General features: G+C 44.5%; 1 protein-coding gene across 3 annotated transcripts in view; it reads right to left on the bottom strand.

Moving 5' to 3' along the window:
• Positions 1–15,387, bottom strand: part of RNF8 (ring finger protein 8) — a 32,613-nt gene extending 17,226 nt beyond the window's left edge. For 2 of the 3 annotated variants that reach the window (XM_045786324.2, XM_045786325.2), the window contains exons 1-2: positions 15,150–15,386; positions 8,776–8,904 (exon numbers count right to left, since the gene is read on the bottom strand). In XM_045786324.2, coding sequence (XP_045642280.1) covers positions 8,776–8,904; positions 15,150–15,260 — 240 coding nt within the window. In that variant the 5' untranslated portion in view covers positions 15,261–15,386. Of the gene's footprint in view, positions 1–8,775; positions 8,905–15,149 lie in introns of all 3 variants that reach the window. The other variant, XM_045786326.2, reaches the window with a different exon arrangement.
• Positions 15,388–15,757: the final 370 nt, after the last annotated feature.

The raw sequence follows: 15,757 nt of genomic DNA, 5'->3' as shown, positions 1-15,757 counted from the left end.
TATGTCCCAGTTTTGTCTGCAAAATAGGGATAGTCTAGTTCCTAACTCATACTGCTCTGTGAGTAATGAATGAAATAATACATGCAAAACACTGAGCACAGCGACTCACGTATAACAAATACTTGATAAATATTTACTTCAATGATTTAAATTAAATCACAGTGTAGGGCTGAGCGCATGGACCCTGGAGTCACACTGCCTCGACTTGTAATCTGGCTTCATCACTTAATAGCTGTGTGACTCTGGGTAACTTTCTTTCTTTCTTTTTTTTTTTTTAATAATAATTTTTTATTATGTTATGTTAGTCACCATACAGTACATCCTTAGTTTTTGATGTAGTGATCCATGATTCATTGTTTGCGTATAACACCCAGTGCTCCATGCAATACGTGCCCTCCTTACTACCCATCACCAGCCTATCCCAATCCCCCACTCCCTCCCCGCTGAAGCCCTCAGTTTGTCTCTCTGGGTAACTTTCTTAACTTCTCCACGCCCCAGTTACCACATCTATAAAATGAAGGACAATAATAGACTCTCCCTCATGGAGTGTGTGTGGATTTAATGAGATGACATATGTAATGTACTTAGAAAAGTGCCTGGCACATGGTAAGCATTATGTAAGTGTTCACTACTATTATTATGTTCTGGCTCAATCGACTTATCAACAGTCATTTCAATTCTGTGCTCAGCATCTTGCAAGGTAAATATACCAAGCGCAAAAGTAGAAGATATGAAAACAACTTTTAGCAGCTGACTATGGAAAGGAAAACACGAGGGCACACATAAGTAAATGTGGGATTACACAGCCAGCCTATAAGTGCAAAGGACTATCATGAAGAGCTGCTAAAGATGCCAGAGAAGAGATGTTAAATGGAGACGACAGGTTCTAAAACAGACTTGAAACAAATGCAGGATTTAAAGTTTAAAGAGACAAGTTGTGGGGGTTGGGGGGCACCTGTCTGGCTCAGTCAGAAGAGCATGGGACTCCTGATCTCGGGGTCGTGAATTCGAGCCCCACGCTGGGTGTAAAGATTACTTAAATAAATAAATTTGGAAGGAAGAAAGAAAGGAAGGAGACGGAGGGAGGGAAAGAAAGGAAAAGAAAAGACAAGTGGGCGTTTTAACCCATATTAAGAACTCATCTTTGGGAGACGGGTCAGAGATGAAGGTCACATCTGAACTAGGACTAAGACTACGTTCAAGTTGGTAACTACATCTACGTCCTCCAGAGAGAAAAGATACCTGGTCAACCCAAATAGGAGGGATGGGGGCTTGACCACAAGGCACAGACGATGAAGACTGAGACTGGATCTCTGTTCTGAGTTGGTAGTAGGCCAACTTGGTAGTAGGGGCGAGAGGAAGAGCAAAATGAACATAGGTACATAAAGAAAGACTGGCTTTAACTCACTGCCTTGGGCCTAACCTGGCTTATCTGGCCAACCTTCTCCCAACCTTTCTATTCATATTCAGCCTGAGGAATTATGACAGTGATCATTTCTGCTGACTTCTGAAACAACACAGGCAGAAATAAAAAAGGAGGGGGAGGGAGGCCAAAAGACTATTTGAGAACAGTTCTATAGCAGAACAGTCCATTAGAGATTATACACCGGAAAAGGGTCTCAGGGAAAGTATATGACACAAGAGCTCACCTATTGCCAAGGTATAGATATTTAGGAAAAATCTAAAAGACAAAGAGAAGGTTAAATAAAAGAAGATAGTTACAAGAAGCAGCCCAAGTCTAGAGCAAACAAGGAACCCCTAAAAAACTGGGGTGAACTTTCAAGACATACTGCAAACCCTCCACTAGGTCCTCCGCAGTAACCTGCCTCCTCAGAGCCCTTCAGATCCAGAAAATAAACTCTCAACATTGTCCCACCCCATTTCACCCTTGGATCCCTCTGTTTACCCATTCATCACTCCTTGGTGACACCTAGCGGTATGCTTTGGACCACAGCCCTGAGTCAGGTCGGTTCACAAGGTGACTGTAAAAAAGGCTGAAAATACCATGACTGTGTAAGAACAATCAAGTACTGCCCAGGACGCGATCTTAAATGCAATGGTTTAAATAAATCAAACTGTGTTCAAGCTTTTCTTTTTTTTTTAAAGATTTTATTTATTGATTTGAGAGAGAGAGATAGCAAGAGAGAGCACATGAGCAGGGAAGAGAGGGAGAAACAGGGAGTCCGATGCGGGGCTTGATCCCAGGACCCTGAGATCATGACCTGAGCTGAAGGCAGACGCTTCACCGACTGAGCCACTCAGGCGCCCTTCAAGCCTTTCTTGATGTTGGTTTTCACAATCCCCAGTTTGAGCACTGTCAGCAACAGCAAAGTGACAACCAAAGAAAAGCCTGCCCGGTGACTCCTAGCCATCAATGGGAAAAAGGTGGGATAACCTGCACCCACTTAAACACCAATTACTTCACTTGATGCTCAATCTCTGTCCAGCATTTTTAATCAGTTGTTGAGGACAGTGGAAACCCAAAGCCAACAGGCAATGTTTTCTTGCAGTTCACCAAATGATTTATGTAGCCCAGTGGTTCTCAACCTGACTGTCCAGTGAAATCACCTGGAAATGTTTAGAAGAAAAACTGACTGTGTTAATTAGTCTGAGATGGGGAGTAGGCATCAGAACCTTTAAAGTCAAGTTTACTTTTTTTTTTTTTTAAGATTTTATTTATTTATTTGTCAGAGAGAGAGAGCGCACAAGCAGGGGGAGCAGCTGACGGAGAAGCAGGCTCCCCACAGAGCAAGGAGCCTGATGTGTTGTAGGCTTGATCCCAGGACCCTGAGATCATGACCTGAGCTGAAGACAGACGCTTCACCGACTGAGCCGCCCAGGCTTTATACACAAATACATACAGTGCACAATTTGTACCAAGACACAGTGCCCCTTTAGTCAGCCCGTCCTTCATTCCCAGGCAACCACTCACCTATTCTCTGCCCTACATAGGTTTGTCTTTTCCAGACTGCTGTATAAATGGAATCACACAGAATGCATCCTTTCAAGTCTGTCTTCTTTCACTTAGCATAATAACTAAGATTCATCCACTTTATTGCAGTAACAGTAGTCTGGTATTTTTATTGGTAAGTAGTATTCCAGGGAAGGGGCATATCAGTTTGTTTATCCATTCCCCAGTTTCGTTTTTTTTAGTTTCTGGTGATTATGAATGAAACCACGCAAAACATTCACTTCCAGGTTTCTCTGAGAATGTAAATTTTCATTAATTTGGGACAGGACCAGGAATGCTGGGTAAGTGTATGTTTAACTGTAAGAAACTGCCAAACTGCGGGGGGGGGGCAGGGAAAGGGAAGAAGAAGAAAAAGGAGAAGGAGAAGGGAGAGGGGGAGGGGGAGGAGGAAGGGAGAAGAAGGAGAAGGAAGGGAGGAGGAAGGAAAGAAGGAGGAGGGAGGGAGGGAGGGAGGAAGAAGAAGTGGGAGAGCTTGCTTCTGCTCTCAGTGCTCTCTGCCATGCGAAGATGAAACAAGAAGACAGCCATCTTTGGGGCCCCTGGGCAGCTCAGTTGGTTAAGTGTCTGACTCTTGATTTTGGCTCAGGTCACGATCTCAGGGCTGTGAGATCAATCCCCAGTTGAGCTCCACACTGGGTGTGGAGCCTGCTGAAGATTCTCTCTCTCCCTCCCCACCCCCCCCTTAAAAAAAAAAAAAAACAAAAAAAACAGCCGTTTTCAAACCAGGAAGTGAGTTCTCATCAGAAACCAAACCTGCCTAATCGCGGATCTTGATGCCTACCAACCTCCGGAACTGTGAGAAGTAAATGTTTGTTGTTTAAAAAAACAAAACCAAAAACTGCCAAACTGTTTGTCAAATTGGTGGTATCATTGTGTATTCTCACTCACAGTGTTTCAGAGTTCCAGTTACTCTGCATGCCCACCAACATTTGGTATTAGAAATTCTTTACTAAAGCATAATATACAAACAGGAAAGTGCACAAACCATAAATGTACTCGATGAACAATCACAAAGTGAACATCTCAGTATAACTACAAAGTTTAAAAAAAAATCCCACATTCTCAGCATCCCAGAACGTCCCCCTACCCCCTACCCAATTCCCTACTAGTCACTAAGCCCCTCCCCCTCCATAAGGGGACTATTAGTCTGGCTTAACATCACACATTAATTTTGCCTAGTTTGGACAATTATATAAATGACATCATATAATATGTACTCTTTTGTGTTGTCTTCTTTCACTAAATATTGTTGTGAGATTAATCCATGCCACTGGATACAGCAGTTCACTCATATTCATTCCAGTACAGTGTTTCACTGTAAGATTGTATCTACTGTTGATGAACACTTGGGTTATTTCCTTGGTAGTGAAAATACTGTCAGGAGGTGTACATATATGTGTGCAACTGTAATAAATAATGTCAAATAATTTTCCAAAATGGTTGTACCAATTTATACTTCTACCAAAAGACTATTTGCCCCCTATCCTTGCTAATGCCTAGGATGGTCAGTATTTAATTTCAGCCACTCTGGCCTGTATGCAGTGGTATTCCATTGTGGTTATAATTTGCATTTCCCTGATCACTAATGAGGTTGAACATGGATATTGAACATCTGGATATAATCTTTTGTGAAGTGCCTTGCCCATTTTTAAAACTGGGTTATCTTTCTTTTTCTTATTGATTTGGAGTTCTGTATATATTCAAACATAAATCCTACATCAGTTATGTGTAGCAAATACCTTCTTCCACTCTGAGGTTCCCTTTCCCTCTCTGAATGGCATCTTTTGATGAATGGAAGTTCTTAATTTTAATGTGATACCAGCAGTATTTTTTAAAAGAACCCCAAGTAAGCACAAAAACTAGAAACGGGGTTAAGAGCCACTGCTTTAGCTGCTGGAAGACTAGAAGCTGAACTGTCCCAAGCAACAAGGTTTGTTCACAGACAATCGAATTCACCAGAGACATTAAATGCCAGAGCCTGCAGGAGCATGAAGGTAGGAATCACCAGGGAGCAGACGAATAACAACATGAGAGGAGGAGAAGAATGAGAAAGGTTCAAACAACATGCCTGAGCCTCGAGGACTGAAGGCAAGCAAACCCACAAAGGCATTTCAGACTGACTCCGAAACAACCAATTTTTTGAAAGAGCTGGATATTAATACATAAGACGAGCCATCTGAAGAGCTTTTCAACTGAAATTTACACAGCTACAACATTCTGCATGTAGAGTCAGCAGTCCTCCAAGGTTTTTCTTTTTTTTTTTTTTTAAAGATTTTTATTTATTTATTTGACAGAGAGAGAGACAGCCAGCGAGAGAGGGAACACAAGTAGGGGGAGTGGGAGAGGAAGAAGCAGGCTCATAGAGGAGGAGCCTGACGTGGGGCTCGATCCCGGAACGCCGGGATCACGCCCTGAGCCGAAGGCAGACGCTTTAACCGCTGTGCCACCCAGGCGCCCCAGGTTTTTCTTTTTTTTAAGCCAATTCAAACTAAAATTGCATTTGTCGCAATTTTTGGATCTGTACTTAAGCTTTCACTTTCTGGCCATTCCAGCATATAAGAGAGACCGTTTAATGAAGAGAGAGTGTAGTTCTGAGTTGAATTATTAGAAATCTCTACCTCTTGAAAAGACTTGGCAAATGACTTCAGATATGACCATAACAATAATGTCCTGCACCTGAAATTCAAATCCTCCATCAGAAGAAGAGGACTGCTAAGGCATCAAGCCAGAAAAAAGCCACAAAGAAGAGGAGCATCTGTTAAGGGGGGCGGGGGGAGCCGGGGGGGGTGCTTTTACCTGTAAGAACAGTTGCTCCATCAAAACACTCGAGTCACAGCTTCTCTTAAAAATCAGTTACCTCACAAATGGAATCAAAGCTAAGAAGCTTAAACCAGAAAAGACCTGGAAGAATTAGGAGCCTGCCTTTCCTCTGTGTTATCTGTCTGAGCCCTCAGAAAGGAGTCTCATGGTAACAACAGCCTTAGAAGAAAGGGTACACAGCAAAAGCTGGAGAGCGGCCCAGAAGCAGTCATGATCTGTGGCTGGCGTGGGCTGCCTCTGTGTCCCTGGGGCTAACGTTCAAGCAACAGTAAAATCAGTCAGCTGGTGGCTTCCCAACCTCTCAAAATCTGCTATCCCATAAGTGGAGCACATCCATACTGCACGTAATCAAGGAGAGAAGCACCAGAGAACTCACCTCTCTACTACTGCAACCCCATTTCTCAGGTAGCCAACTCTGATAAGAAAAACATCTTTTCTTAAGGTGGTTTGATATAAGCTATTGCGGGGGCTTTAAAACCTGGCATCTGTGACTTAGATACGCATCATTAATTTTTTTTTTAGTCATACAACTGGTACAGGTTTCCCCTGATATCTGAAAGGAGACTGTTCCCATAAAGCCTTTCTTCATAAGCCAATGGTATAAGCAAAGCAATTGCCATTAACTTTTATGGAAAATTTTTTTTATTGTTTCCAGACCCAAAATATAACCTCTCTTAGGCTTTCCTGACCTTAGGACATCACTTGCTAACAGATGCACAAAATAAATGGAGATTAAAGCACAGGTGCTCATGGACACAATTCAAAGCTATGGCACCTTGAGGCTGAGACGCTGAGCGTAGCTCCCTGGGAAAGATCCTAGCAGGGCCACCCTCAACACTCTGGTGCGCGCTGCCTCTACAACAGCTCACTGCAAAACAAATGTTAAACGCAATTTTCGCCTTTTTTTGGGTAAAAGTGAAGATCCTCTTCCGATTTCTTTTCGTTAGCAAATACAGGCACCAATGTAAGCCTTTTGTAAAAGCGAAGGGTCCAAAAGCGGGACGCACCTGTAGAGTAAATCAGTGTACTTCACTGTCCGACAACCGGACATAGTAGAGACTTACATGAGTTTGAGCCCTGGCTCATTCGCCCACTCAACCAGTCAGTTAGAAGGCCCTGGGCAAGTCAGTTTATGTTTATCTCTCTGGGTCTGATTCCTCTGTTCCCAGAAGAGGTTAAACTTGATCATCTCTGAGGCCCCCTTTTCAGCGCCAATCTCTATTCTGCCCCTAATGCCTTGCCAAGAGTGCCAAACCAAATTACTTAGCACTTATACCCTCTCCTTCAACGCAGCGCCAACTCAACTTCATCCTACTCAGGAAGGTAGTTTCTCAACAGCTTAAATCCAGCAGTTTTAAGCATGCAAAATGAGGCAGGCCTGCGGGATACCTGTGATACTGTGAATTATAATAAGAAATATATATTTGGTCTTTATCCCTGTTTCTAGCACAGAGCTCCTAAAAACTCTTGGAATTTCCTAAGTGGTGAAACAGACAGGTGTCTTTTGTTATGTTAACGAGGCAACTTTGGTCCCGGCCCAGGTCCCCCAAGGATGGGGTCTAATTGCTAGGGGAACCAACCCTGTGACTGGAGAGTTGAAACTTTCAGTCCCACCCCTCAACCTCCTGGGAGGAGACAGGGGTTGGACATTGAATTGATCATCAATGGCCAATGTTTTATTCAATCGTGCTGTGTAACAGAGCCTCCATAAAAACCCAAAAGGATGGGTTCAGAGAGCTTCTGGGTTGGTGACTGCATGGAGGTGTTGAGGGAGTGGCACACCCAGACAGGACGTGAAGGCTTTGTGTCCTTTCCTGCACACCTTGCCCTACACATCTCTTCTGTCTGGATATTCATCTGTATCCCTTATTTCTATCCTTTCATAATAAACCGGTAAACATAAACAAATGTTTCCCTGAGTTCTGAGAGCCACTCTCGCTAATTAACCGAATCCAAAGGGGGAGGAGGTCATTGGAACCAGCTGGTTCCAGTTGGTTAGAAGTACAAGTAAACAACTTGGACCTGTGACTGGCATCCTTGGAGCCTCCAATCTACAGCTGTTGGTCAGAAGCACAGGTGTTAACCTGTGGAATCCGATGCTATAGAACTGAGGTGAATAGTGGGACACTGAGCGGGCGTCCCAAGCATTGCTTGGGGGTGCGAGGGTGCAAACCTCAGAACTGGTCTCAGACCATTTACTACCCTTCCTTCTAACAAGTGTCTTTACAACCCTTCCAACCAGAGCAGTGTAAGATGGTGTCTGAAGACATTTCCTACTTCCTAATGCCTTAGCTGTCAACATTCAAATTTTTCTCAGCGTAGTCTCTATTTTCACGGTATCCCTGGGTGCTTGTATATCTGCACTTTAGGTGCTTCCTAATTGCTGGGCTTTACACACTATTTCACCTCCCTTAGTATTCACACCAGACCAGTGATTTTCAAATTTGTTTAAAACAGAAAAGTCCTGTATTCAAAGGAAATCGTCCTCAAGACACGGATATGTAAAACGGATAAAAAAGGGGGTGGAAGTGTTGCTCTGATGGAAAGGAATTGGGAAGGGAAGGAGCTAAGTGCAGTCAGCTCAGCTCCTTCCTCCTCACAGTGCTCTGAACCACAGGAGTACTCCAGAATATTCATCAGATTTTTCCCAAGGTCTCTGTACCTATGACCCACAAAAGCCAATTCCCCCAGTAACTTAGTCCAGTTTCTGGAGCAGGACCTACAGCCCCAATTCAAGAGTTTCCTTCAAAGTAATGGACTTTCATTCAAGTCATCAGAAATATTTTAGTATAATCTAATCTCTGGCAGCATACAGAAATAGTTGTCTGTGGAGAAGACAACTGGGTGGCCAGGGGAAAAGATACACTTTTGAAACTTTAAATTTTGTATTCTGTATTACCTATGCAAAAAAAAAAAAAAAAAAGTAATTTAAAAAGAAAACAAAAATTCAGTAAAAGTCATTAGGCATCTGTGGATTCCTGTACCTTGTTGTCCATAATTGTCCACTGGCCCTCGACATTCTGCTTCAAAACACAGTGGTTTCGGGAAATCATCAGAGGGCAGATTTTTGATACCAGTTGGTATGTGACACCAAATCCTCGCCCTATAGTCACCTAGGAAGACAACAATGTAAGAGACACAATCATTCACTTTGCTGAAAAGGGAGGTCCTTTCCAATCTTGTCAACCAGCAGTATTCACGTGTCCTGACTTATGAAACCAGATTCTTGTGAAACCATACAGCTTATCAGCCATCTCCTTCAGCTACCACGGGAGCCACCAGGTAGAAAAAGGCAGAAATTCTGACAAGAACAGACAGCTGAATGAAGTTAATCATAGAATGTGAGGGTTGGGAGGACACTGAACCTTTGTCATGAGATGGAGGAATCCTTTCCACACACCCCCATCAACTAGTCTTAAACACTGCCGATAACTACAGCCTCTATACAAGACAGTCCTTCCAATTTTTCAATAGCCCCGACTTGGCATCCTTCTTCCTATAAATTCCATCCTTTGGCCCTGGCTCTGCCCTGAAACACCATGAAAAAATCTCCAATCCCCCTTCCACTTGACAGCTATAAAGTGTCTGTCTACCTAGTCTTCTGTTTTCTTGGCCCTATGTTCTCAGTTACTTCAAACCTAACTCCCATGGCATAGGTTTGCATCTCTTTGCTAAGCCTAACAGATCTGTGAAGGAACTCCTGGTTTATTTTTATTCCTAGATGTCACATTTAAAAAATAATAATTTTTGTAACACAGTCAAATGCAAGGATCACTTTCTCAGTTCTAGATATCATCACTGGAGCATATAAATTGCAACAGCTTTCACAGCAGATCTATCATGCTGCCAATGTATCCTCAGGCTTAGGAATGATTACATTTCTTGGTCTAACCCTCCTCCAAGAATTGCTATGCTAAGTCATGTCTCTTCTGTCCTATACTTGACTAGCTCGTACATTTGGATTCGAGTGCAGGACCTTACATTGATTCCTATTAAATTTCATCTTGTTAGTTCAGCCTATCACATGAGCTTGTCAAGACCTTTTTGAATTTTTAATCCGCCATCAGACATACTCAATATTGCTTCCAGCTTTGACTCATCCACCATATTGATATGAGGCTTTCTGTACATTCATTTAAGACACAGATAAAAAGATTGAAACAGGATGTAGCCAAAGGCAAAGCTCCCAGGAAAGCCTAGTAAACATTCCACCACACTGTCTGGGTACACCTTTAACCAGCTGTAATTCAACCAGAAGTCTTCCCATTGAGTCCATATTTTCTATCTTATCCACGAGCATAGCATGAGAGCCTCTGGACAAAGGCTGCAAAGAAGCCTCGATTCTCATCTATCACAGTTTTCTGATTGACCGGTCTAGTTTATAGTAACCCCTGTCAAGGAAGAAAATGAAGTTCCCCAAAGATTTAGATCTTAGAATCCCCTGCTGCTTCTTTTTGGTGCACAAGCCACCTCTATAATGACCCATACCACGACCTTAGCTGGGAACAGTAAGCCAAATGGTCTGTGGTTTTCTAAAAGCTACCCATTTTGTTCCTCTTGAAAATCTTTCAGAATCATGCCTGTCCTCCTCAGTCCCTCAAAGACCATCATGACTCTCCTTACCCCCAATCTATGCTTCTCCTAAAACTCTCATCACGGTAACTGACACTACCACCCAAGCAACTGCTTAGCCCCAAACCCAGGAGCCGTCTTTGATTCTTCTCTGTCCCTCTTCCTCACACTCAAATATCAGCAGATTCTACTGGTTGTAATTCAAATATATCCTAAATCTGTTCACTTCTATCTCTATGGCCAATACCTTAGTCCAAACAACCTGACCTCCTCCAGCTGTTTTTCCTCCTGCCCTGCACTCCTCCACTCAGACCAACTTCATTCTTCACACAGAAGCTGGAGTGGTAATGTAAAATCTTTAAATCAGACCATTTCCCTTCTTCCCAAACTATATTAATGATCCAAACTTCCTTCCATAGTCTATAAGGCCTGAATGTCCTAACTCCCTCCAACTCTTTAGTGTTATCTCATACCACAGTCAGACACACTAACCACTACCTGAGGGTCTTTTCTCCAGTCCCCTCTACTTAGAACACTCTTCTGAGACATCTGTATGGCCTCCTTCTTATCTTTCAAGTTTCAGCTCCTCAAGGGCCTACCCTAATTACCCTAAACTTGTTGCCTGCTTCCTCCCCCACCATTGCATTCCTTCATGTTCTTAGCATGCACTTGTCACAATCCAAAATTATCTTGTTTGCTTCACCTATTCCCCACCTCTTACTAAAATATAAATTTCATAAGCAGGGACCTTATCTATCCTGTGTACCACAATATTTCTGTACTAAGCAGTTGGACACTGCTTAGTAAATATCTGTCAGTGAATAGAGGAATAAAGCATTTATGAGTCCTCCCAGAGTCTAGGACGAGGATTTTTTCAGTCAGAAGTTAGAAACCGGGTTATTACCACTGGAAACCACAGAGCAGCAGCCAGGAACTCTTAACAACCTGACTTAAGTGGTTCAGTTCCTTGAACAGTCTGCCAAAAATCCACATACTATCCAGGTTCCTCTGAGTTTATATATCCTTTTAAAATGGAATGTTTAGGGGCACCTAACTAGCTCAGCCAGTAAAGCACGTGCCTCTTGATCTCAGGGTCATGAGTTCAAGCCCCATGCTGGGTGTGGAGCCTACTTAAAATAATTAAATAATTAAAAATTTTAAAAGATGAAATGTTTAAGGGTTTATCTGTCATCCTGGAGCAGTAAGAATTTCCATGTAGGCAGCTTTCTTTTTTCTTTCTCTTTTTTTTTCTGAAAGAGAGCTGAGCATGGAGCCTGACATGGGGCTTGATCTCATGACCCAAGCTGAAATCAAGAGTCAGCTGCTTAACCAACTGAGCCGCCCAGGTGCTCCAGTAGCTTTATTTCTCCAGTAGCCCATTTCAATACTTAAGAGGAGACAGCCAGGTTGCCATTGAGAGCTACCTGGGTAAAGTATTACAGAAAAGGGAGATGGGTGCCTTTTTCTGAAATAGCCTCCTACAGACTCTGAATCCAGGAAAGTAAGGAACCGCTCTTCCGTCCTTCTCTTTACTGTCTAGTCCTATATCTAGGTACACCAAGGTTAGACTCTGTGGTGAGCTCATCCGGGTATTCCAGCATCATTTGCACACAAAAGTAAGTTTCCCATGGGAACTGAATGCCAACAAACCACCAATTCAAGTGTTGGGGGTTGTTTCTATTTATAACAGTTTTGTAAGCCATTGTCCTTACCCACCTTCTCTGCTATTTCATTTCTCCTGGGCATGATCCCTAGTGTTTCCCAGATGGCCAGCAAATACTCTAGAACCATCGTTTCCCTTTTTCCAACCCCCTTAAGGCAAAAAAGCTTCATGAAAACCAAATACGAGAAAAATGAAGATACTGTGCTTCTTCCTAAAGACCTAGATATTTGTAAGTCCTAGTTAATTCGCAATACATCTCTACCTAATATATTTTCCACCCCCAAACTCTCTGGATTGGTTCAAGAAGTTTAAGTTTAAGAACAGGGGTGCCTGCCTGGCTCAGTTGGTGGAGCATGTAACTCTTGATCTCTGAGCCCCACGATGGGCGGAGATTACTTAAAAAAACAAAAACAAAAATAAAACAAAAGTCCTCTTTGGAAAAAAAAAAAAAGAAGTAGTTTAAAGACACCCATTCAGACAATTTACCGCTGTATTCCCTTTGGTGAAATGAGAAGAACCTTGTTTTATTGTTTTATCTGGGAAATCTGAGGGGCACTGGGAAAGCAGGAAACGGATTCTGCTGCTGTAACTAAATCATATAAGCGCACCTCCTAAATTTTGTTCACACCACCTTGTGCTATGGTTTAGGGCCCACTACAATAAGTTAGACTTCATCTCTTGCCTTAATTCAGACCTCTCTTCATACACACTGCAGGCTGTGCTCCAACTACTTCCTAACACCAGACCCTGCAGACAGCCAGGCCTGGTAAGTCTCTCACACGGGCAACCAGGGCAAGCCCGTCTTCTTACTGTCTTTATCATTCACTGTGGTTTGTATGGGTCTCTTCCCATAGAGGTGGCCCTACACAAAATCATCCAATAGTTTAAAATATATGTAGGAGTACTTCACAGTTCCTCTTGCCTTTGCTTCAGGGGCTTTAATTCTTTTTGCCCCCAACCCCTACTCCCACTCCCAGTGCTATCAAGCTATTCAGAAGTAATGAATTAATCCACATCAATTGAATCTGAAAGAATGTTAACAATTGACTAAGTACTTTATAGGGCTGTGTGTGAGTGTGGAACACTTGCAGGGCTCAGATTAAGTAATACTTGTAAAAGCCCAAACCCAATACAAAATAAGGAATAGTTGGGGCGCCTGGGTGGCACAGCGGTTAAGCGTCTGCCTTCGGCTCACGGTGTAATCCCAGCGCTATGGGATCGAGCCCCACATCAGGCTCCTCCGCTATGAGCCTGCTTCTTCCTCTCCCACTCCCCCTGCTTGTGTTCCCTCTCTCTCTGGCTGTCTCTATCTCTGTCGAATAAATAAAAAAATAAAATCTTTAAAAAAAAAATAAGGAATAGCAACTAATATTCAGGTGTTGGTATCTTCATTTGTTAAACTTCCCAAAGGTAAATGCTTTTGGAAAATGTCAGGCAGAGAAAGGTCAATGCTCAAGCTAAAAGAATGTGTGCTGAGGGGGGCCTGGGTAGCAACAAACTTTTGGTTTTGGCTTAGGTCATGATCTGGGGGGGTGGAGGTGGGGGATTCAAGTCCTGTGTGGGGGATTAGAGCCCCATGTCAGGCTCTGCACTCAGCGGGGAGTCTGTTTCAGGTTCTCTCCTTCTTCCCCTCTCCGAGCATGCTCTCACCTCTCTTTCTAAAACAAATAAATAAAATCTTAAAAAAAAAAAAAAAAAAAAAAAAAGAATGGGTGCCTAATGTGGACTCCAGGCACCGATACCTGGATAGAAAAAGAGAGATTTGGGGGAAGAGGTGTCTTCCTGCTGCTCCTCAAATCACACCACCAAGTAACCATTTCAAACCTCCTAATCTAACAAGTTAAGGCTGGACCTGACTCCCGTCTCTGACTTGAGGAACCACTGTGCTAGGACAGTACTAAATAATCCACCTCTTGGCACTTGATTGTACAGCCTGCATGGCTGTTCTCGGACTGCTTCGCTGTATAAAATCGTCTTTCCCCATTTAAGCAATAAACTCTTTGAGGGCAAAGTCTCTATTATTTGTCCCTCTCATAATACACCAAAAAACATAAATAATAAATAACCGGGGGACTGAATTGAGACTATGTAGCTTACAGAAAAAATCTAATTAAACTTACATAATAATCAAAAGACTTTTTTATCTTTCATACAAATTATTTCCAAAACCCAAATGGCTTCCAGGCACCACCACAAGCTGGTCCCGGATCCTGCTCTCCTTCCAGAGCGGATTGCACTCCAACTCGCTCTGCCCCCTCTTCTATCACTCTCTCTAAACCACCACACCAGCGGCCCCCAACTGGAACCGTGCCTCACCTTTCCTCTTTTTCCTTTTTTGCATTCGTAAGCGCATTAGAAAACGTGACAAGCGGCCTCTGGAGAGGACAGCTCTAACGTTTCTGAATCCCTACCCCCAACCCACCTCAGGGGGTGCCACTCGGCAGTACCAAGACTCAAAGGATAAATGTGGACCTTCCCAAAGCGTCAATTTTCCTCAAGAGTTGGAAAGGAAGACATTTTTATATTAATATTTGCTCATTTAAAGGGACATGACCCAAACTCGCGGTCTTTTTCAAAACAAACTCTAGAAAGTTCATGCTTTTCCGCTCCCCCACCCCCACCCGGGAAACCGGGCGCTTCGTGACTCCCTGTGGAAGTTGGGGCAGCTCTGCCTCCAGGGCCGGACACCACAGGGCTCCGGCCGATCCAAACAGGGGCTGTCCCAGTCCCCTCCCCAACCCAGTCACCTCCTTCCCCTCCACTCCCCAGCTGGTCCGCACATCCTCCGCGCCCACCCCTCGCCCAGCCCCTCCACCAGCTCCTTCCCGGAACCCTGACTCCTGCCCAAGCTCGCACCGCAGGCCCAGGCCTCTCTCAAAGGGGCCATCTTTTCTCCCGAGAGGTCCCCAGGTCCCCCCCCAAACACTTCGCACCTCGACCCCCCAACCGCCCGCACCAGAACCCCTTCTTCCTTTCCCTCAGGACCCCCTCTTCACATCTCTCCCCTCTGGCCAGCTCCCACCTCCTCTCTTCCATTCATCCCTCCGTCCCGGACGCCCCGGCTCCCTCCCGGCCCTGTTTCGTCCAACCCCCTTCCCCCGCCCAAGGACCCCTCCTCCTCACCTCGTTTCCTTCCTCCAGCAGCAGCCACTCGGCGTTCATCCCTACCCGCCGCAAGCACCAGCTCCGGCCACCGGCGCGGTCTCCCGTGACCAACGAGCCGGGCTCCTCCATAGCCCACTCTGCCCCTGGTCGCGGTCAGCACAGAGCGAGACCCCCGCCCGGGTTCCCGCCGCCTCGCAGCTTCGTCGCCGGCGCCATACCTAAACAACAGACAGAAGCAATCGCTACGCGCGCACGATCGATGTGAACACCCGCTCGGGCTTCGCGCCCCGCCCGCTCGGCCCGCAAACCGGAGTCACTGCGCCTGCGCCGGAGCGAGGAGGCGGCGAGGGTGGCCCAGGTGAGCGGCGTACTAGGCCCAGGTCGGCCTGGTTGCCTAGAAGCTGCCCCTCTCAAGAGCCACCACCCAGTCCTAGCCGCTCCTAGGTGGAACCTTTTCTCACCTTACCCACCCCCCTCTTTAAAATTTAATTTTGCACCCTAAAACTATAGCCAACTTTTAAACAACTTTATGATAATTTTAAAATATGTTAAATCCGGGGGCACCTGGCTGGCTCAATCAGTAGAGCATGAGGCTTGATCTCGGGCTGTTGAGTTCAAGCCCCATC

This window comes from Ursus americanus, chromosome 32, assembly GCF_024610735.1.
Source record: "Ursus americanus isolate L20-20 chromosome 32, mUrsAme1.1.p, whole genome shotgun sequence".
In the NCBI taxonomy this organism is placed as follows: Eukaryota; Metazoa; Chordata; class Mammalia; order Carnivora; family Ursidae; genus Ursus; species Ursus americanus.
The sequence above is the reverse complement of the archived record's forward strand: the minus strand, read 5'-3'. Positions and strand labels throughout refer to the sequence as shown.